The sequence below is a fragment of the Equus caballus genome, chromosome 2, assembly GCF_041296265.1.
Source record: "Equus caballus isolate H_3958 breed thoroughbred chromosome 2, TB-T2T, whole genome shotgun sequence".
Lineage (NCBI taxonomy): Eukaryota > Metazoa > Chordata > Mammalia > Perissodactyla > Equidae > Equus > Equus caballus.
In genome coordinates this window covers 95,856,781-95,880,492 of record NC_091685.1, presented here as the reverse complement: position 1 = coordinate 95,880,492, position 23,712 = coordinate 95,856,781, and the positions used below count along the sequence as shown (strand labels likewise).

The 23,712-nt window shown below is 38.1% G+C and overlaps 1 protein-coding gene across 49 annotated transcripts in view; it reads left to right on the top strand.

The window, feature by feature from the left end:
* The window catches only part of IL15 (interleukin 15), a 122,399-nt gene that overhangs the window by 28,024 nt on the left and 70,663 nt on the right, over nucleotides 1–23,712 (top strand). For 5 of the 49 annotated variants that reach the window (XR_002802821.2, XR_002802820.2, XR_011429904.1 and 2 more), the window contains exon 1: nucleotides 12,334–14,256. The exons of 12 other annotated variants lie outside the window; for them this stretch is intronic. Coding sequence is in view for 2 of the 37 variants with exons in the window: in XM_005607778.4 (XP_005607835.2) it covers nucleotides 14,251–14,256 (6 nt within the window). In the remaining 35 variants the exon portion in view is untranslated. Of the gene's footprint in view, nucleotides 1–12,333; nucleotides 14,745–15,753; nucleotides 15,969–19,398; nucleotides 19,539–23,712 lie in introns of those variants that run through there. 32 more of the 49 variants (XM_023626241.2, XM_070245161.1, XM_070245067.1 and 29 more) reach the window with 22 other exon arrangements.

The window sequence follows — 23,712 nt, the reverse complement described above, 5'->3', positions numbered from 1 at the left end:
GAAGAACAGACAGAAAAGGAGACAACCAGATGCAAAATACACAAAAATAAGAGGCTAAGAATAAAAGGAAGCTGGGTGGAAGGACAACTGGCCAATAGGATAACCACCACAGAATGGCCTGCAGAAAAGCTTGATGCAGAAAATTGCATCTGCGTGCTGAAGAAAAACGTCCAGTTCTCTTAAAATAAGGAATAAAATATTGATGTGAAGGAGATGATGAGAGAACAATAAACATGAAAAACAGAGATCAGAAATACAATTTTAAAAATATAGATAGTGCTGAGGGAGAAAGCAAGTGATAGGAACATTTCCCACATACTTATGGAGCCCGTCCTGTTTGTGGACCCTGGGCTGATCTGCACATATCCCATCACTTACTAGTAGACTAACATGTCGGGTTAGCATTATTTCCCAGACTGCAGAAGAGGAGATTAAGCCTGAAGGAAGTTGCTTGCTAAAGATCACATGGATGGAATTTGAAACCAGGTTTTTCTGATTCAAATATTTGAACTGTTTATCTATTCCAATAATATCAAGAAAGTTAAAATTCAAGTTAACTTACTTTGGAGAAGAGAAGAATCTTTTTTGTATTCATAACAGACAAAATATTGGTAAGGATAAAACACTACTAAAGATTTATACTCCAAATAATGCAGTATAGAAATATGATATCTAAATATATATAAATCAAAGGAGAAAATGAATAAAGATATCAATATAATTTATGAGTGTGAATGCAGATCTCTAAAATCAAATTAACTATTGAATTCATCAGATTTGCAAAAGAATAAACCTAACATCATAGTTTAATCTTAGAATATATAATTTACGATTTAAATATGCCAAAGAAGAAAATATATTATAACATATAATTTAAATAAGCAAAAGAAGTTCAACTATGAGGTAATCTCAGTTGTACCTTAATGGAATTTAATAACCTTAAAACTCTTCTATAATAAAATAACTCATTAAATGAAAATATACTTACTTCTTTCATATGCTAAGGAATATTTTTCTAACCAGCAGCCAAAATTACGTTTAAGGTTAAAATATCAGAATCATGCCCAATAAAATCAAGAAGCAAGGCATTAATATTTATTTAAAATTATTCTGGAATTGTAGCCAATTCAGTAAGTATTAAGAAAGTGTTAAGAAATATAGTTTTGGAAAGTGTACAGGTTTATGATTATATGCAGATGGTATGATTACCCATCATGAAAAAAACCCCAACAATTTCTAATTCAATGAATTAGAATGTCTTGTATTTCTGAGTATTGGTGTGGTAACAGGGAGATGGATGCTCCCGTATGCCATGAGTGGTGGTAAATGAGGGGTGGTAAATTTCTGAAAACAAAGTTAGTAATTTAAATGAATAGTCTTGTGGTTGTTAACTATTATCCTACAAATAGCCAGATAGGTGCAAAAATATGCATGTTTAAATTTGATTACTATGATGTTCATTATATAATATTGAAAAATTGTAATATTTCTAAACGTCCAACTAAAGAAGACTGTTTAAAGTATTGTACTGCACGCTCATTAAATTTGGATTTTGAAAGACGTCAAATGATACAGGATGTTAATATAAGTGCCAAAGGTATATATTATTTTTATACTCTGAAAAATCTAATTTAAAAATAAATTTCAAAAAGATCCTCTATATATAGTATAATTACTACAAAGGAAAAGACTGGTGTTACATTTATTATCTTTTAGTGCTAAGATTACAGGTGATTTTTATGTCCTTTATGTATTTCTGTATTCAATTCAATTAGGATGGGGGAGAGAGAGGGAGAGGGGGAGAGAGAGAGAGTCCGGGAGAGGCTTACCAGACCAGAGCTATATTCAATTACAAACATACCATCAGAGAGAAAGAAAGTGTGAATCAGGGAAGGTTGCTGGATGACAGAAGCAGAGAGAAGAAAGGCCTTGGTGGTGGTGCCTGTTCATGCACTCTCCAGGGAAAAGAGTGTCTTGATAAAATAGCATAGTTACTTGATTGGGCTATTGAGAAGCAAGACACAAGATATTATATAATCCTCATACTGTTGAACATTCAAATCATATACCAGAAGCCTAGGCATTATTAAATTTGTTGAATTTAATATGCTAAGGCTTCCTGACATCCAAACAGCTCACCTCTGCTGGTCACAGCCTGACTCAACTTGTTCACACCAATGCAAACTTTATTGTGTAAAGTATCTTAAAGTAATTCTTACAACACTTGGAAATTATGGTATGCATGTCATCATTTGATAAACATGGAAACTGCCGATGAAAATGGACTTGTCCAGGGTCACACAGAAATGAAATGGTGAATCCAGTATTTAAACCAAAGTGTCTCTTTCTCTCTCTGAAGCCCCGTGTTCCCTAGTGTATACTTACTGTCTACCATGTGACAGGCACTCATCTCTAATCCTAAAACTAGCACCACAAGGTAGAGATCATTAAACAAGCAAATACCCTGTATTCTCTTCAGTCTGTCCCAGCTCTGAGACAATTATTGATCTGATTTCTGGGAGGCTGACTATTGCCAAGCTGGTACCACCATCTCAGTAAGCAATTATGCACACACCAAACAGTTTGAGAACAAATACATGGCAATACACAAACAAGTGTGTTCAAGGGCAAAGGAATTATTTCAAAAGGAAGAAGAACATGAGTTGAATATGAAAAGCCTCCTTAAGGAGAAATCTCTTGAGATGGGCTTTGAAAGAGGCTTATGTGTCAAATATTAACCCGGAAAGGAGCTACGGAGGCACATTTGAAGGGACAAGAGCAAGAGGCAGGAAAACGATGTGTTCTTTAGGATAAACACAATTATACAAGATTATAAAGAGATGAAACTCAATAGATCAGCTAATGGGAGGCTTTTTAAATAACAGCCTAAAGAGTTGGTATCTGATTTTATAGGCAATTACTGTAAGGTCCAGCTGCGATTGCCAGCCAGTATGTAAAGTTGGTGTTTGATCTTTTCTTTTCCTTTCCAGTCAAAATCACATTTTATGGACTGTTTCTCTCTATATTAATTCAAAAAGCTACCAAATAAAATCTACTTTTTACTGCTTATTTTGAGACTCTTTTTGTTGAAACTTTAGGAGCAGACAAGATTTTTTTCCTCGACATATTAAAGACTATTGAATTCAGACTACACAAAAAATCAGATGGCTCCGCTATAAAACTGAAATCTCCCTAGGTTCCCAGAAAAAAATGCTCATTTCACAATTACTTTGAACTAATATCACAAGACCATTTTAATTGGCTGGGGTTTTTTTCCCCTATGGTTGTTTATTGATTCAGTCTCCAAAAAAGTACACGTAAATCTGTATGTGTTTTATTGAAACACAGGTGGACTTAAGGAAATGGTTCTTTATGTTTTATTTCTCTACCTATACATCCTTTGGCACATTACTTAATCTCTTTGAACCCCAGTTTTGCCATATGTGAATTGGAGATAATAATCCCTACCTTGTTGAATTTAGTTTTAGGATTAAAGAGGATGCCTATTAAGCCACAAGGGTATGCCTGCCACAGGGTGGGTACTGAGTGACAGACTAATTTTTAATCATATATGGGCCAATCCTCGATGAGCTTGCAATATATTAGGGAAGATGAGGCTTTGATAATAGAGATGGGTTCAAATATTGAATTCACTACTTCATTTCCGTGTGATTGTGGACAAGTTTATCTCTAATCTTTGGTTTCCAAATGAACGAAGCGCCTACTTAGGCCAGACATATTTCAAAGGAAGCCCACATTAGAGTGTTTCACAGTTTTATATCTTCCAGAGTACATCATGCTGCCATTATAAAGCAATATCTTATCTCAGTGGGTCTACAACTGTGGGATAAGTTAGTATGACTAATAGTCCTTGCTTAAATAGATTCCAGGATTCCTTTTCTCTCAGTTCTTGAGTGCACAAGAATTAGCACATATCTGGCATGAAAATTCCCACTAAGCAATCATAGAAAAAAAGCTAGCCAATTAAAATGATATTGTAGTCTTACCTCAAAGTAATTGTAATAGAAAGTTCTAGCAAAGTTTTTATATGGGGCTGCCTGCAGACCACTATTTACAGTTATATGAACCTACAAAATCAACCACAAAGCCCTGTAACCTTCTCAATGGTAGCAATTATGTCTTACATTCTCCCTTTTGAAAGGAGGGACTATACCTTATACTGCTTCAGTATAATCTGTGCCATGTAGTCAATTCTGAGTGCAGAATTAACAATTAATAAATGCTAGCGAAAGGGAATTTGATAACACCAGTTTTAGGTCCACCAAGCCTATTTTGAATCCACAAATCTCAGATTTTCCAAACTAAGCTTAGGTATAAATGCAAACAAATGTAGATTTTTAAAGGGAAGATACATATTTTGGGGGTGAGACAAGCAAATGAAGCAGGAAGGTTTCCAACACAATTTACATATCCATAATTAGTTATTCACGTATGGATGAAACTACCTTCAAACACCATGTATAACTATTTACAACACTTCTATTTTCACTATTGTTTTTCAAGTAACTTTATTGAGATTATAATGGTTTATAACATTGTGTAATTTCGAATGTACATTATTGTTTATCAGTTCCCGAATACACTTTTTTGTGCTCATCCCCAGTAGTCTAATTTTTATCTATCATCATCCATATACGCCCCTTTATCTCTTTCGCCCACCCCACAACCCCTTCCCCTCGGGTAACCACTAATCTGTTCTCTTTATCCATGTATTTGTTATCTTCCACATATGAGATATTTTCACTATTTTGAACATAAAAGTTGACTTTGCAAACATAAGATTTTCCTTTGCCTGCTTTATAACCTCATTTCTTTTTTTTTTTTTTTTGAGGAAGATTAGCCCTAAGCTAACTGCTGCCAGTCCTCCTCTTTTTTTGCTGAGGAAGCCTGGCCCCGAGCTAACATCCATGCCCATCTTCCTCTACTTTATATGTGGGACGCCTACCACAGCATGGCGTGCCAAGCAGTGCCATGTCCGCACCCGGGATCCGAACTGGCGAACCCTGGGCCATGGACAATTGGAACTGCGAACTTAACCACTGCGCCACCAGGCTGGCCCCAACCTCATTTCGGATTCATATTTCCAATAGAACAAAAATGCCAACTTTTCCCTTTGAAAGACATATTTTCAAGGAAATGGGCATTTAATGTTTGTATGAATTTCTGACTTTATGAAATCAATAGTAAATTTTGAAATGCTTTCTTGGAATATAGCATATTTTCTGTGTGCTATATTGGACAAGAAGCCCAATAGGTATCATATGACGCCTACCTAAAATTTACTTTGTTGTTTCAACTACATGAGAGTGGCTACTTGTGTGGTTTGTTTAATTAATACAGCCTTTATTGACAACTCTGTCTTACACTGGGCCAATGTTGGTTTTTGATGGGTTCTTATTGGGGATATTTTGGAATATAATCAATAACTCCCAAACATTAAAAAACATCATACTAAAATGTAAGGGAATCAGACATGGAGCATATTCTGTGACAAAAATAATTATTTGACTATTATGGCTCTTCTCCCTCAATTAACATTGATAATGAACTTTATTCCAGAAGAAAGCAACACGTCTTTAACAGCACTTCGCAAATGTGTTTTCTGGAATACAAATTCTGTAAAAGATTAATTGGTGTTCTACCGCAAAATGGTTCTTCGTCCAATAAATTTGAAAAATAAGTCAAACAATATTAAATAGGATATTTTTATTGCAGGATTCTCCAGAGCTTTTAGTACGTTGGTAGTCATTTGAACCATAAAAAAAGAAAAACGGTTTATATTTTGATGAAATCCAATTACATCACTTTTGTTTCATAGTAATTTTTGTGTTATGTCCAAGAAATCTTTAGCTCCCTCAAGACTGCAAAGACTTCTCCTATGGCTTCTTCTAGAAGGTTTACATTTTTAACTTTTACATTTAGCTCTGTGAACTATTTTGTGTTAATTTTTATGAATGATGTGTTTGGAAATTGAAAATAATCTTTTTCAACTAAAAAACCCACTTGTTCCTATATCATTTGTTGAAAAGATTATCTTTTCATTCTGTTGCCTTGACACGATTGTCAAATCTAATTGACCTGTGGGAAAAATCTGTGGATTTTTTCGGGACTCTTTATTGTGTTCCATTGATTTGTATGGCTATCTTTATGCCATCACCACATTGCTTTGGCCTTTATAGCTTTATAGTAAGTCTTGATATCTGTATAGATCCTCCAACATTGTTCTTTTTCAAAAGTGTTTTGCCTTTTCTAGTTCCCCTGTGTTTGCATATCAATTTAGAATCAGTTGTATAAGAAATCCTGCTAGGATTACATTGAATCTATAGATACGTTTGGGGAGAAACAATATCTTAACAACATTGAATCTCCCAATTCATGGGCATGGTATGTCTCCAACCACTTAGATGAAGTGTTGATAGACTTCTTCTGTAAAGGGCAAGGTAGTAAACATTTTAAGCTTTGCTAAATTATATGGTCTCTGCTGCAACTTCCCAACTGCAAAAGCAGGCTTAGCCACATGCAAACAAATGGGCGTGGATGTATTCTAAAAATAAAAACAGACCAAAAGCTGCAGGCCGTAGTTTCCCAGCCCCTTAGATAGACCGTCTTCTACTTCTCTCAGAAATATTCTGTAGCTTTCAGAGTACATACTATTAAATTTATGCTTAAGTATTTTATATTGGGTACTTTTGTAAATTACATTGAAAAAAATTTTAGTTTCTGATTATTCATTGCTGTTTATGAAAATATAATTTATCTATATATATTTATCTTATATCCTGTGACTCTGCTAAATTCAATTATAGTTCTAGGAATTTTTTTGATGTGTTCCTCAGGAACCTATTGTCTGCAAATCACACAGCTTACTTATTTCTTTCCAATCTTTATGATTTCTTTTTCTTTTTCTTGTCTTATTGCACTGCCTAGGCTCTCCAGAATCAGTTGAATAGAGGAGATATCTTTGCTTGTATCTGATTTTAGGTATAAAGCCTTCATCTTTCGCGATAAAATCAGTTAGTAGCTGTGACTTTTTGTAGATGCCCTCTACCAGTTTGAGGGAATTTCTTTCTATTTCTAGTTGCTAAGGGGTTTTATCATGGCTGAATGTTGAATTTCGTTGAATGCTTTTTCTCCTTTATTCAATTAATATGCAGAAATATATTGATTGGCTTTCAGATGTTAAATCAACTTTGCATTACATGAATAATACTGTTTGCTCCACATGTATTATGCTTTTTATACATTGGATTAGATTTGCTAATATTTTGTTGAGAAATTTTGTGCTATGTTCAAAAAAGATATTCCTCTGTAGATTTCTTTTCATGTAACATCTACGGTTTTGAAAGGATAATTCTGGCTTCATAAAATAAATTGAGAGGTATTTCTTCTTCCTATATTTTGTTAAAGAGTTTGTGTAAGATGAGCATTATTTTAGAGGCTGACCTGGTGGCATAGCAGTTAAGTTCACATGGTCTGCTTCGGTGGCCCAGGTTTCACTGGTTCAGATCCCGGGTGTGGACCTACCCACTGCTCATCAAGCCATGCTGTGGCAGGTGTCCCACATATAAAAAATGGAGGAAGATGGACATGGATGTTAGCTTTGGACCAATCTTCCTCAGCAAAAAAGAGGAGGATTGGTGGTGGATGTTAGCTCAGGGCTGATCTTCCTCAAAAAAAAGATTGACATTATTTTTCCTTAATTGTTTAATAGAATTTGCCAATGAAGCCATTTGGGCTTAGACTTTTCTTTGTGGAAAGGATTTTAATTATGAATTAAATTTCTATAATAGATATAATTTAAACATTCTATTGTGTGTGTCAGCCTTTGTAACTTGTGGCTTTCAAATAATTTGACCCTTTAAGTTGTTAAATTTATTGCTATAAGTTGTTTTTAATATATTTTTTAATTTTTCTTTTATGTCCATAGTGTATGTAGTGATTTCTCCTCTTTCAATGTTGATATTGGTAATTTTGTATTTTCTCTTTGTTCTTGATCAATTTAGCTAGAGAGTCACCAATTTTATTGATATTTTCAAATAAATAACTTGTTTTCATTGATTTTATCTTCCATTTCAGCTCTTATCTTTATCTTTATTGTTTCCTTCCTTCTCTCAACTTTGTATTTTCCTCTTTTTTTTTTTTTTTTAGTTTCTTGTGGTGGAAGCTTATACTATTGTTTTCAACCTTTTTTATTTGTAATATAATATTGATAACTATAAATTTTTCTCTAAGAAATATGCTAGCTTCATCCTTCAAGTTTTCATATATTTTGTTTTCATTATCTTCCAGTTCAAAGTATCTTATAATTTCCTCTGTGGTTTCTTCTTTAATCCATGCTTTATTTAAAAGCTGCTTGTTTAATTTGGAAAATTGTCAGAACACACTTTGCAAAGCTGTTAAACACTATTCTTGTTTATATCTAGGACATAGCCATACACGAAATATAAAGCATGAGTAGAAGATAGCCTCCAGGAGCAGGTCAATGAATATATATATATTATGCTTTCATATTGTATTATATATATGTTTATATAGCTATATATAAAATAAACTCTCATAAATCTAAATAAAGTAATTAATGTGTTTTTGAACTAGATTTTGATCTATAAGGTCAACCTTAAAAGACTGTTCAGAATAGTATTGCTAGTGCATGAAATCCTCTTTTGGTTGTATTTAAACTCCTTCTCCCCCTCTACGAAGTACCAAAACATTTAAGATTATATATGTATATCCCATAGGAATATAGCAAATTTGGCTTCATTTCAGGGAGTCATTGAGATCCAAGATGCAATGGCATAGATGTGAAGGATGCAGCTTCAGAAGAAGAGCTGTCATGATCATATAGGTCAGGAGGGCCTTTGGTTGAGGACATCACCCTTGATGCAGGACAAACACTTATAAACATAATAGAATCTCAAAGCATATTAGTCACAAATAAATAAAAGAATATCACAAAGAATTACTATAATATGCATTATTAAAGAATATTAAATTCTTCTATAAAGAACGAGAAAACAATGAGATCGTTATAGCTCCTATGAAGTGTTAATCATAGTAAATGAGCTAGTAGTTATTGAGATATGAGCAAAAGTCATAGGATGTGTGTTAGCTCCTGTGTCTCTGATACAGCAAGCAGGTATTTCGGCCCTAGGTAGCTTCCATCTGTGCACTCCCATCCTTATTCAAACCTCAACTTTGCTCTTCATCATCCCACCATCATCAGAGAAGGATGATGTAGCAGAGAAAGAGAGAGAGAGAGACAGGGAAAGAAGTTGTACAAACACTGTATAACTCAGGATCTGGGTAGGGAGGTCCCTCTCCCACTTGTACCCTACCCTAAGTGTGCTAATCTGGTACCCTGTCTCTTTTCTTTTGCTTCTTATTGTGAGTTTTAGATTGACTCAATAAACCATGTTGTTTGGATATCTTAATTTGGTGTGTAAGCTTTTTTGCTATGATACTTCCAGAGTAGTAATTGGAGGCTACCATTTCATCAAGGTAATTTCCCACACAACAATTACCATAATAACAAAACGAGTGATACTTTAACCAATGATTATGAGCCTTCTATTGGTTTGGTTGATACATGTCAGAGTGCTTCTGAAAATTGATTTTGATAAACATTTGGAAGAAAGTTTAGTTAAAAACAATAAAAAGTGATTGTAGGATTAAGTATACACACAAACCACAGAATTAGGTTTTGTAAATTATCAAATTATTTCATGAAACTTACAAAGAGCTACTATGTACATACACATATGTGTGTAATATGTATGCATATATGTACATGTATACACATATATACATAGACAAATATCTGTAAGTCATCAGATTTTGATTCTAGCAAGAATTTAAAACTATAAAATGACAGGTAAAATTATTTTTCAGCAAGAATTGAACAAACATTTATTGAGGGCCTGTTTCCAACCACAGGGTCAAAATCAAAATCAGTGTCAGTTTAACTTTGTTGAGATAGACATTTTATTGGTATTGACTTTGGTTCAGACCTTTTTGTTAAAGCTATTACATGTTGTAAAAAATGCATAAATTTAAACTATGGAACTAATTCAAGAAATGTGTTATTTTCCATATGTCAGCAAGTATATGTGACGAAAAGTAAAATCCCTTTTTACAGTTATTGAAATAAAATGCCAACACAATTCATATTGTGTACATTGATGATGTACTTTCATTATAAATCTAAGTAAGGTAGTTAGTGTTTTTTTGAACTAGATTTTGATCAGTAAGGTCACCCTTAAAAGACTCTTCAGAATAGTATTGTTAGCACCTTAAATTATCTCTTGGTTCTATTTAAACTCCTTCTCCTGTGCTCCTAAGTACCAAAACATTGAAGGTTCCATATACTTTTAAATACATTAAAAACTAAGTATATTATTATTTAACTGTTTTTAATTCATCTCCAGCTTGAAACTAGGTGTCCTTCCTCCTCCTTTGCCATGGGTACCCTCTGACACTGCAGTTCAAACAAAATCACCCATCTCTAATAGGAACTGGCCAGAATCTGTCAGCTACTAGTTATGCTGTTTCTAACCTGCTGCCATGCTCTGCCAACCTTTGTCAGTCACTTTATTCAAATAACCTATGTTTGTAGCAGGACTACAATGCCCATGACAGTTTCCCTACAGAAACACAATAAGCTCAGGAAACAGAAATTCAAGGGAACTAATGAGTTTCCTCCCTGGTGGTGGCAAACGAAACTGGACTGACAGATACAGTCAATGGCTTCTTTCTTAGGAACCCTTTCCTCATGAGCCCTTTGTTTTAGAAGCAATGGAAAGTGGTTATCAGTTTAGAGGAGGCAGAGAGTAGTGTGTGCACTCAAGCCAGACTACCCGAGTTCAATTCTTGCTGGGCCACTCAGTTACATGTGACCTTAGGCAAGTCGGGTAATTTCTCTGGGTCTTGGTTTCTCCATTTGTAAAATGGAGATAATTATAGTCATATCTCATAGCACTGCTGTGAAAATTTAATGAGTTAACATTTGCACTTAGCAAGTACTTAGGGACACACTGTAGGAACTATAGATATATTAGCTAGTATTACTGTACCTCTGAAAAAGCAGCAATTTAAGAAGCTCTTGAAAACTTAAGTAATCTTTAAGAAGAAAAGTATTTCCTCTATTGTTAGGATCACCAAAACAACAGAGGTGGGGAGCAACCTTTAGGCAAGGCTGCATTTCAGGAACATTTTAACCAAAATGGAAACTCCAGGGGTCCTGGGCCGTGTTTTTTCAAAGACCAGAAGATCAACCTGTTCTTGGCCTGTGGTTTCTTCCCAGGAGGACCATAAATAAGGTCACAGTCATGGACTTTGAACGCTAAATCAGATAAGCTGACTTTTAACTTCTTCCACGTAGCCTCAAAAGCTATAGAAAACATTTATCAGTAATTTATTTTACAGACAACTGCCCACTTGGCAAACATTGTCTTTGGAATGAAAAATCAGATATTAAACATTTATTAAACTATGATTTTATTGTTAATTCTTTGAATTCAAAGAAAGATTATTACAGTCACTTCTGCGAGGTTTAGTTAATTTTTACTGCTTTCCATGTTATAAGTTCATTACTTATCTTAGGGCAGTTTCAAATTATTTCATGAATCTTGGTCTTTGTTTTTAATTTATGCAGTGGAGTTTATTTGTTCATTGGTGTGAGTAATTTTCAATATCTTGCCAAACAGCCTGTGGCAACTGAAAATACAAGCAGGATATATTAGACTTTTCTGTTTGAGCACAGGGCAACAAAAACAAACTATGCTGAAAACCCACCTTCATTGACTTGTAGGCACTTACATAAATAACTCAAAAATCTCTTTTTTCTGTAATTAAGAAAATAAATTTGACCTACATATTTGGGAAACAAGAAGTAGAGCAAAGCCTATCATGACTTCGATCATTTTTAATTTCATTGTATTGTTGTTTATGTTATCTCTCCAATCTGCCTAAATGCTTTATATATCATATAATTCAGCCCATCTTGTTCCAGAACTTACATATATTAGAAGCTTGATGGGGGGCCGGCCCAGTGGCGCAGCATTTAAGTTCGCATGTTCTACTTCTCGGCGGCCTGGGGTTCACTGGTTCGGATCCCAGGTGCGGACATGGCACCGCTTGGCACGCCATGCTGTGGAAGGCGTCCCACATATAAAGTAGAGGGAGATGGGCACAGATGTTAGCTCAGGGCCAGGCTTCCTCAGCAAAAAAGAGGAGGACTGGTAGTAGTTAGCTCAGGGCTAATCTTCCTCAAAAAAAAAAAAAAAAAAAAAAGAAGCTTGACCAATATTTGTAGACCAATTTTATTATTTTTATGTAGTCAGACTGTACTTTAAAGCCCAGCTCTATGAAGAAAATTCCCTTGAGTTTCATAGTGTTGTGAAAACCTCTCCCAGTAGCTCAGAACACTCTGTGGTGGCCACATGTTAAAAGGGTGCTGTCAGACATTGAGGCCTGCCAGTTCTGGGGACAAGTGGAGCCCACAGGCTGGGAAGCCTCAGCTAAGAACAACTTCCTCTGGTGCTCCTGGGCAGCCCCAGCGCACCAGGGATGTGATGATGTGTCCTCTGGCAGCAGCCATATCTGGCTCTTCTAGTTGGTGCTGAGTGTGGCCAGTGATGTGCCTTACTCTCTGGCCAGCTACTTCAGCCAAGAGCTGCAGGGCACACAGCACTGACAAGGAGGCTGAAGAAGGCATGGGAGGAGTTCACTTTACAGGAGTCCAAGAAGCTCTGCAGCAGTCTAAAGTTGGGGCTGGAGACACAGATCCACTTCTCCCTTCCTAATCTCTATATTCACATATGCATACGCTTTATCCCTTTTGTGGTTGCTATCTCTTTTGCAACAGAATCCAATCCAGCTGCTGGCTTGCTTTCACAACGCATGTTCATTCTGTAAACCAGAGCTTCAGCATATCGCTATGACTAAGTCTGACCGGATTTGAAACCATTGGCATTATCATGAGAAAATTCAACACGACATTGTCTTGGACAGAAAAAATGATTGCTTCATTTCTTTAAATATAATTTCCAGTGATGGTTACATTTTGAATGGTTGTAAAAAAGTGTTTTTACACTTTGATAGCTCACTTATTTTGTTTTGTCCATAGAGACTATCTAGAGCTCAACTTTTTCATAAAAATAGGAAGATTTTAAGAGGAACTTTATGCACATTTAATATTTAAATCACTTCTAATATCTTTCTATTTTATTTTTAACATATATGCTCTGAAAAGAAAACACAGTTAAATGTTTTACCAAGCTTAAGGGAGTCTTATCATTTTTCTGTGACATAATTGAAAATGAAACATCTTTCATTAGGGATTTGCAGCGATTCCCGTGTGTGCCAGGTTCTCCCCAGAGCTTCCAAAACTGAGCACGAGGCCTTTTCTGACTGTGTGGCATGGAGATCACTCAGCCTCAAAGAACTCAGTCCCTTCTTTCAACTGTAAAATACTACAATAACGTTTCACATGGTCCCATTTAATGTTTACACTCGACTACGCCCTAGACTGGAAAAGTGATCCGCAGACGGGTTTATTCCTTCAAGTTCACCCTCCGTGCCAATTGCCTGGGACAAAGCAGTCGCCCAGGTGTCTTCCTCCAATGTTTTTTCTAGTAAGACTTCAAGGCCTTCCTTCTTCTAGCCTGCGCGGCGAGCCAAGGGGCTGGTCTGAAGTAGCCTCCCATCCCGATTCAACACATTTTTCCCTTTCCCCTGGGCGACTTGGACACGCACCGCGCCTCGGTTCCCAGGCTTCGCTGGGGAAGCCGGCGTGTCAAGCTGGGAGCCGTGATCGCGGGGGGTGGACTCCGGGCCATCTCCTCGCGCCTCCTCTGCAGGAGGACCACCCTCCTGCTCCTGGACCACCCCCCGCTCGCCCTCCAGGTTCTGCGCCCCTGGGCGTCCCGACTGTGGCGGACACCTGCCGGGCGTCCCAGCCAAGGAGCAGGGAGCTGCGTGCGACACCTGGGGCAGTCACCAGGAGCCGCTGCCAGCCCGCCCCTCCCCCAGCCTCCGCTGGGGGTGTTTATCTTCGCCTCTGTTGCTCTTTCTCTTTCACTTTTCTTTTCGCTAGGGGTTGGGACTCCCCGGGTTCAGGGCGCCCGGGGGAACCCCAGCTGACTCGCTCGCTGCCGTCTATAGAAAAGCCGAGGCCCGGCAAAGGAGCCCGGCTGCGCTGCCTGCCGCCCCCGATTCTGCAGCCCGGAGTCCATGGAGGTACAGAGCTCGGCTTCTCCGCTTTGAGAGGGGAGGTGGTGGTGGTTGAAAGGGCGATGGAATTTTCCCCAAAGACTTCGTATCGGGCGCCTCCCAGCTCCGGCCGGATCCACCCGTTTCACCCGACAAGCTGCCGGTCCGGCCGCCCTGCCCACTTATGGGAAACACTTGCCAGCGACTTCAGTTTTCGGTTGCGCTAGCTGCAGAGGATTTTTCCCTTCCAACCCTTTATTCCTCTCGTGGGCTCTCCTCGCTATCCTCTGCTTCCAGAGGAGCACAGATTGCTCGTCCACCTGCCGGTCCCGCGCGGCTCCCCCGTGCGCTCCGCTCTTTTGCTGTCGCTGGTTGCGGGCGGGGGGCGGGCGCAGGCGGAGAGCGAGGAACCTGCGCATGGCTGCCCTCGCCGAGCTGCCGTTTCGGAAAAGACTCGGTCTGGCAGCACAGAGCGCTGAGTTCTGCACCTGATCGAGCTCAGAAAGGTCAAGAAGGTACTGCAGCTCCCCGCTTCTTCCCTGGCTCCTCCAAACTTCCTGCCTGCCAGTGCAAACGTGTGTGCGAGCTCGCGTGTCTGTGTTCAGTTTTGTTTGCAAAATCAAATTATTCTCTTCTTTGATCAGGACACTTGTCTTCCTAGGGAGAGGAATTTGCAGGAATGGTCACTGTTTGGCAATCAGGTCTGGGTCTCTTAGTTCCAACTCTGGACAAGCCACTTATCTCTTAGAAAAGCAGTATTAGAAACCTGGAAGAAATGCAGGAGATTGTAGCACAATAAAATCCTTATTCAAAGTGGCTTTAAATGAAAATCTAGTTAATTGCTTAAAGTGTTTTGAGACTGTGTGTTACCAGGGTCTTCAATTCATTTAAATTGTACTATGTAATTCGATGCATTTAAGATTTTGTTAACTTCAACATATGTATAAAGCAAGGTTGTTCTTAAATGATGCTTATAATAGATTCTTAAATAGGGTGAGTCAGGAGTTTCAAAACTGGAAGTAAAGTGGTTGTCATTAGCGATTTTCCATTACGTTTTTTAAAGCTCCTTTCTAATGTTATGACACAGCTAATGCCATCTACTTGTAACTGATAGGCATCCTCATCTTGCTAGTGTGCCTAAAGAGGCTTTATTGACTTGATTGAATAAACAGATCAAATCTGTATAGTTACAGCATGCTGCTGTGCAGAGCCTGCAAGGTGAACTATTCCACTGAAAGCATCAAGGTCCCATATAGCTTAAATTTTAAACTCCTGTCACTTTATTAAAAAGCGGTGTGGTCAGCATGGTAGACAGAGGGAAGAGGTACAGAGGAAAGCAACATAAAGATAGATAAGGGAAAGAACTGAAGACAGAGCAATAACCACTTTAGATTTAAAAAGTGATGAAAAATTTTACATTTTACTTAATAAAGTTAAGAAGTCTCAGAAAGTTCTGAAAGTTTGTTATGATTGTGTTTTAATGTCGCATCCTTACATTTCTCCCTCTCTTTTCTCCTCTCAAAGTTTTAGTTATACTCAGAGTGACTTTTCCTACAGTATCACCTACTCTGTGACAGAGTGACAGAGAGGGGTTTGATTGGCCGCTGGTCCAGAACCTCTGATAGGCAGAGTGTTCCCATGCTTTTGGATTCACTGCTCCCTGTTGATTTGGGCTGGGAACTCCAGAAGCTGATTTGAAGCTATAGTTCTCGAATTTGGAATTTTCCTGCAGATTACTGGTGGGTTTAAGAAAAGCAATTTGATGCTTTTTGTTTTAATCCATGAGATTAATATATAAATGTCAACAGCTATATCACAAGACAAAATATTTGTCAATGAAATGCATGTTTGTAAACTTCTTTGGAGGATAGGGGAAAACAGTGATTTAAAGTTTATTGAAGTAGAATTTGATAATTGAAGGATTTTAAGCCCTAGAATGTTCTGCAGCTCAGGTTTGCTGGCTCTGAGTGGGCTTGAGGAAGACTGTGAATGAAGCTCGGAAATGTTGTGTGTAAGTGGATTTTTCTGGAGAAAATATCAATAACTCTAATCAGTTTTTTTTTAAGTGACTCTTGGACCCAAAACAGTTTTTGAAACATTTTAAAACTTAGAGGGCTGTTCTTTTCTTCCTGTCACTCTTAGAGTTTACTGTTAAGTTTCATTCATTATGTAACTATTCTTTTGAAGGTTAGTTAATGATAATACAGAGAGTACTGTCTTTAGGCCCGCAACTTGACTTATGGGAAATAATATGAATCATAGCTAACACTTGCTGAGTTCTCATTATGTGCTGGAGTTGTTCCGAGTATGTGTGTATTTTTAAAAATGGTCATAATAAACTTATATGGCGGTATGGACTATATTTTACAGCTGAGGAAAGAGAAGCGTAGAGTAACTAAATAACTTCCTCAAAGTTACAGAGCTAAATAGTGGTAGAGCTGGGATTTGAACCCATTCAGGTTTAAGAGCACTGGTATTTATGAAAGATGCTACTATCTCCATAGAAATATTTCCTACAGTTTGACAGTGACAATCAACCACTCTTCATTTTGATGCTGAGTGTTATAATGCTAGAATGTTGGTCTTAAAGTATTGCTTATATGGTACTTGTGTGATTGACATTATTAGTTATATATTTAAAGATTATCTTTTTGATCAAATAATATTCACATGAGCGTCTATACGTATTTAGTTCCTTGGAGACATTTCTTTTGTGGTTCCCAAATGTAAACATTTGTCTAATTTGCATCAGATTTTGCAGATAGAGCTTGACAAGAATAGTAGACAAATGTGGATTGATCTATATGTCTGTATCCATTGATCTACATGTCTATCCAACCATCAAAGGAGAAGGCTGGGGTTTGTGGAGAGATCAAAGCAGAAGAATTTCCCATTATATCACAACTGAGGTGGTGCAGTAAATGATTGGGAAGTCCCCTTTTCAGAAAGATTTGTGGTATGAGGGTTGGCAAGAAACCAACTTATTTGTTTAGGTTAATATTAATTCTTAGATTTATTTACTTCGTGATTACAGATTACTGCATGAGACTTTTGAGGTTAACATTTCTTAAGTGCTTGCTGCTATCCTCTGTGGATAGATTGGATGGAAAAATTCCATAGGGGAGTTGAGAGAACATTTGTAGTTTTAGCCAGTACTGGAATGTATTCACTACTATTTAACAGTGAAATTTACCAATTAACTATTATCAATTATATATATTTATTACTTTATGTCAAAGAATGTTAGCATTTTTTTTAAGTTATTCAGTGCTGGAATCAGAAATAGGAAATAAGAGGTTCTTTGATCTCAGTTCAATTCAACAATGCTATCTGTATGCATTTTCTATCTGGAGGCAGGGTATGTGTATCATCTATTTTGCAGTGTTTTATCCTGCTCTGAGTCTAGGATGTCTTGTAGGTCATTTTTAGAAGGCGGAGCACTGTATATCGACCACAGAAAAATGGATAAAAACGTCTGAATGCCTGTTAGCTGATCATCTTTGAACAATACATAGTTGTTTCTTCTCCAAATGCTAAGGTTCCTCCGAGGACGGACTGGACGTAGAGATGATCAAGAGAATAACAGAAAGTAGTTGTCAAGTAAAAGAATTGAAACTGAAAATGATCCTAAAAGAGAAAAATATAATGTTTGTAAGATTGAGTGGCGGGTGGGGGGAGCTCTGCTTATCACAGTGACACACGAAAGGAGCCCAGTGACACTTTCAATGATCCCCTGTATCATGTCATTTTCTTCGCTGGACATTTTGCTCATCTGCCTTCCAATAGAAATTTAAGAAATGGAATACCCCTCGAACACGGTCACCACTGACCTCAAAAGTGTTCAAATAATTACTCTTAAATTGAAAATTTTACAGTTAGAAATTTTAGAATGTATTTTTTCCAACTTTGTTGTTCTTACTCCTCAACAAAAAGAAATATATAAATTTAAATTTAATTTTTAAAATAATTTTATTGTTAAAAATTATTCTTTATGGTATTTTAAATATTAGTACACAATTAACCAAAATTAAAATTGTGTGTGTGTGTGTGTGTGAGGAAGAGTGATCCTAAGCTAACATCCATTGCCAATCTTCTTTTTCTTTTTGCTTGAGGAAGATTAGCCCTGAGCTAACATCTGTGCCAATCTTCCTCTACTTTTTTGTATGGGGTGCCTCCACAGCATGGTTGACAAGTGGAGGAGGTCTGCACCCAGAACTCAAACCTGTGAACCCGGGCCGCCAAAGCAGAATGTGAGCAACTTTAACCATTCAGTCATGGGGCTGGCCCCATAACTCATTTACTTTTCGTAAGTAATTATTAGGCATAAAACTAAACTGTATTGGAAATGTACGTCATAGACATAGATGTGGGTAGCATTGATATCAATATTTTCATAAAAGAAGGTTTTTTCCAATTGCACCTTTATTAGGCACCCTGGAGAGGCAAGCCACATGATAAGATTCTGGATGGGGGCATGATATATGCCTTTCTTTGGTAAAATGGGAGAAGGGTAATTATGAAAGGGGAAGTGGGAAAGGAGAACTTGCTAGAAATTTGCTTGCCTCAGGCATATTTCAGGCATATCACTTATAAAAAGAGCTTCCTAAGGAAATAGTGGATCTGGAAATTGGTTCCTTTAGAACTCTCTATGCCCATACAGACCTTGGAAAGTCGTGGGTTCCCCAGGGGTGCCTGTTCTTCACTTTGAAGATCTCTGATCTATTTCAACCTTACCACTCACCCCGTACCCTTGGTTTGTGGATTACCATGACACATTGTGCTTAAAACAAAGTGTGAATGGGGGGCTGGGGAAGGAGTTGGAAACAGTTAAGAACAAAGTCTGGCTGTTGCAGAGGCTTCCCACTGAGGACAGTGGGGATATTGGTTCCAGCCAGGCTTGGGGACTTGGATAGCCTTTGCAGCTAGTCTTCTCTTCCAGCCTCAGCTCTGGTCACACTTCCTCTGTGTCAAGAGCTTTTCCTTCTCATTCCTTGTTATCCTTCATGTATCCTGCTCAAAATGCCCACCTTCTATAACTTTTGCTGCCCTCCTCTACTGCCCAGGCAGAATTATTTTCTCCTTTATGTGAATTCATTTGGTGCAGTCTACATTCCCCTATAATAGCTTTTACCTGTGTAACTTTATCTTATTATGTGTCTGTCTCTACAGTTACATTTTGAATAAAAACATGACTATGTGTCGCGTGTATCCAGCCAATGGTTGGTCACATAGTTGACTTGTGCTGACTTCAATGAGAGTCAGTTACAGCATTCAGCAGTTTGACAGCTAAGCAGAGGAATGTAAAACAGGTAGGAAACATAAGTAATACAGCAAAAATAATGTTGGGATATTATAATAAAAACAGTATTTTGGAAAAGTTAGTCTGGGGTAGGATTTATTGAAGCAACAACAGATTAGAGGTAGGGGAACCAGCCAGAAGTCATTGCACCCATTCAAGTGTGTAGTCTCATTCCTATTGTCTACTCAAGGACATAGTCCTAGTAATTCCTTCTTTCTCGGCATCATCAATTTTTCTCCCTCTCTAATGAGTCTTTCCCATCACTATGCTGCCATGCTATAATTTTTCCCATTTAAAAAAAAAAAAATACCTCTCTTGACCTCATGTTTCTTTCCAGCTATGACCTGGTTTTTCTGTCCTCATTTTATAGGAAAACTTTCAGAGTCAACTATATTCTGTCTCCAATTTCTCTCTTCTCATTCTCTCTTGAACCAGCCAGGTTGTCATCCTCACTACCCCACTAAAAATGCACTTGTCAGAAGTACCAAGAACCCCCATGTTAAACTCAAGTGGTTAGTGCTTGCTTCTCTTCCTCTGTGCCCTTTTGAAAGGACCTGAGAGCTTTCAGCCCATCCTCCTCTCCTTAATTTCCTTTTACCTCACCAACACCTATTTCAATCTCTTTTGCTGGCTCCTTTTGTCCCTAACCTCTAAATACAGGAGACTGAGGGCTCAGTCTTTAGGTGTTTTCTCTGTCTGTACTCACTCCCTTTGTGATTTCATCCAGTCTCATGGCCTTTAATGCCTTCATATACTGATGATTCATCAATTCATATCTCTAATCATGACTCTCCTGGAATTCCAGACTCATATCCATCAATCTGTTCAACATCCTGATTGGATACTAGTGCTCATTGGTTTCCTGACTTAACGTCCAAAACTGCTTCTCCCACTTGATGCCAAGTCCATTCTTTTAGTTACATAGATAATCAATCAATCAATCAATCTTGGAGTTGTCCTGAACTTCTCTTTTTCTCACATCCCACATTTAATCTGCCATTAAATCTTTTAACTGTGCCATTAAAATATATCCCACATCTGACCTTTTCACTACTTTGAGTGCTGCCACCTGAGTCCAAGCCACTGCTGTCATGTCTCATGGTATTATTGCAAGAGTTGGTCTCCCCACTGCTACACTTTCCCCCTAACCCCCGCCAGTCTGTTCTCAGCACAGCATAGCAGCCAGAACGTTTCAGTTATCTGCCCTTCTTGCAGTAAACAAACAAACCCACAAAACAAAAAACACCCCAGAACCAAGTGGTTTAAAGAACAATATTTGTTTTTTGTTGTGATTCTGCAGTCTGGGTTACGCTCAGCTGGTTGGCTTCGCTTAGGCTGCTGGGGATGAAACATCCAAGGTTTCTTCCTTCATGTCTGGCCCCTCAGCTGGGCTGGCTGGAAAGTTATAGACGCCTTGTCTAGTTCTTTCTTTTTTTTTTCCCCCATAAACATTAGCCCTTGTTAGCAATGTTTGAAGAACATTGCTTCTTGCTCATAGAGAATTAGGGATCTGGAGATCTTTTGGCTGTCCCTTTTGTTTAACTGGTGGTGCTTTTTATTTTATTTTATTTTTTTGTACACTTTTCTTATAAGCCTTGGGTGCTTCCTATACATTTTATTGAGGTTCGCTCCATTAGAAAAAGACATACCCACAAAACTTTTAAGACAGGCTTCTCTTTACTGTCTACAAGTCAGAATACTGTAGAAGTTCTGAAGGTTTTAGAAGCACTTTTGTCTTGCTGACAGGTTATAGGAGGTGCTACCTTAAATCTTATAAAGATCTTGGTGAGAGATCTTCCAGCCACACACTTAATTTGATCTTTAACCTGAGAGCACGTTGTACTAATAAACTCTGGATTTAATCTTTGGCCTAAGACTCCTTCTTTCTTTGAGAATCTCTTGCTGCCTAGAGAGGCAAGAATGACGGTGCTTTATTTTCCAACCTAGCAAGTCCTGGGTTGAATAATTTCCTCTAAATTCTGCTGAAAACTTTAGTTCATCTTTCTCTTGCTGTAATTAATCCTAGGCAGCTAAAAGAAGCCAATTATCACATTCAAAAACCTTGTTAGCCAGGTCCACGAGTTCATTAGATACATTTTCTTTCTTCCTTATTATTGCAGGGGACAGTGTTGCCAAACATCTTGCAACTATATAACATGAGTTGCCCTCTCTCCAGCCTCCAATAATTTTGTCACTGCCTTTCTAGCCTTCACTAACAGACTCCTTGCTGTCTTCAGGTGTCTGCCCACCGCCTGGTCTCATATCAATTTCAGTGTCAGTTATTAATTGCTACGTAATAAACTACCCCCAAATTTAGGGTATTAAATAAGAACCATTTTATTTGTCCAAGGTTCTGAGGTTAAAAATTTGGACAGAGGGGCTGGCCCCGTGGCCGAGTGGTTAAGTTCGCGCGCTCCGCTGCAGGCGGCCCAGTGTTTCGTCGGTTCGAATCCTGGGCGCGGACATGGCACTGCTCGTCAGACCACGCTGAGGCAGCGTCCCACATGCCACAACTAGAGGAACCCACAACGAAGAATACACAACTATGTACCGGGGGGCTTTGGGGAGAAAAGGGAAAAAATAAAAAATCTTTAAAAAAAAAAAAATTTGGACAGAAAACAGTGGCGATGACTTGTCTGTACTTTACAATGTCTGTGGTTTCAGCTGGTATGACTCCAAAGATCGAGGACTGTCTCTGTTGTCTCAAGACATTGGGTAATATATATGGAGTTCTACCTGTTGGCTGCTTCTTTTGTTCTCCTCCGCTTGGTCTATCCACATGACTAGATTGAACTTCTCACAGCATGATGGCCTCAGGATTGTCAGACTCCTTACGTTGCATCTAGCTTCCAGAAAAGCAGAAGTGGGAGCTGCAAATGCTCTTAAGGCCTCAGTATGGAATTCCCAGATGGTCACATTTGTCTCATTCTAGTGGTAAAAGCAAGTCAGAGGGGCACCCCAATTCAAGGGGAGAGGACATTGACTCCACCTCTTGATGGAGCGTGTGTCATACTTGTTTATGGAAGGCAGGCATTGATTGATGGCTGCCATCTTTGGAGATTACCTGCCACACATTGTGATCTTGTTGAAACATTAATTAGGTCATGCCATTCCTCTATTCAGATCCCTTCACTTCCTTCTCATCTCCCTCCAATAAAAGCCAAATTCCATTACAATGGTCAATGCGGCCATAAGTGATTTTTACCTTTATTATACTACTTTTCCCTTAGCTCACAGATTCAGTCATATTGACATTTCCATTCATTAACCATACTGCTTTGCTCTGATCTAAGGGTCTTTGAACTTACTGTTCCCCCTGTCTAGAATGCTCTTCCCTCAGATATGGCCCTCTCCCTTACCTCCTTCAGTGCTTGGCTCAAATATCTCCTTGCAGTGAGGTTTTCCTGACTGGTAACCTTCAAACTGCACTCCCACCAGCATTCTCTGCTTAAACTCTTCTCCAGACACCTCTAACTATCTGACATACTATAGCTTTATAGCACCCTACCAAAATCTTAGGGTCAGATGTGTTTGGAATTGAGATATTTTTCAGATCTTGGAAAGGTAATTGTTATGGACTGAATTGTGCCTTTCCCCTACCCTCTTACTCTCCATCCATATGTTGGAGATTAAGCTTTCAGGAGATGATTAAGGTTAAATGAGATTGTAAGGGTGGGACCCTAATCTGATAAGGCTGGTGTCCCCATAAAAAGAAGAGACTCTGAGAGTAGACAAGCACAGAGAAAAGGCCGTGTGCAGACATAGCGAAAAGATGGCTATCTGCAAACCAAGAAGAAAGAACTCACCAGAAACCAAATCTTCCCCCACCTTGACCTTGGACTTCCAGCAGCCAGAATTGCAAGAAAATAAATTTCTGTTGTGTAAGCCACCCAGCCTGTGGTATTCTGTTATGGCAGCCCTAGCAGAGCAGACTGATACAGTAATGTAACACCTTTACTATGTAACCTAATATAATGCCTTTACTATATACATGTAACAATCAAGCTGATTCAGGTACCTCCCCGAAATGAAACAAATATAGATTATAAATTAGTTTTATGTCAGCTCTGTTCATGATCTGTTAATCAGTGAATTAAGCAAAAATTTTCTGTTTTTAGAGACAATATTTTCAATTAAGGGACTATGAACTTATATGTTGTATTTAATTATTTGTTTGCTAATTC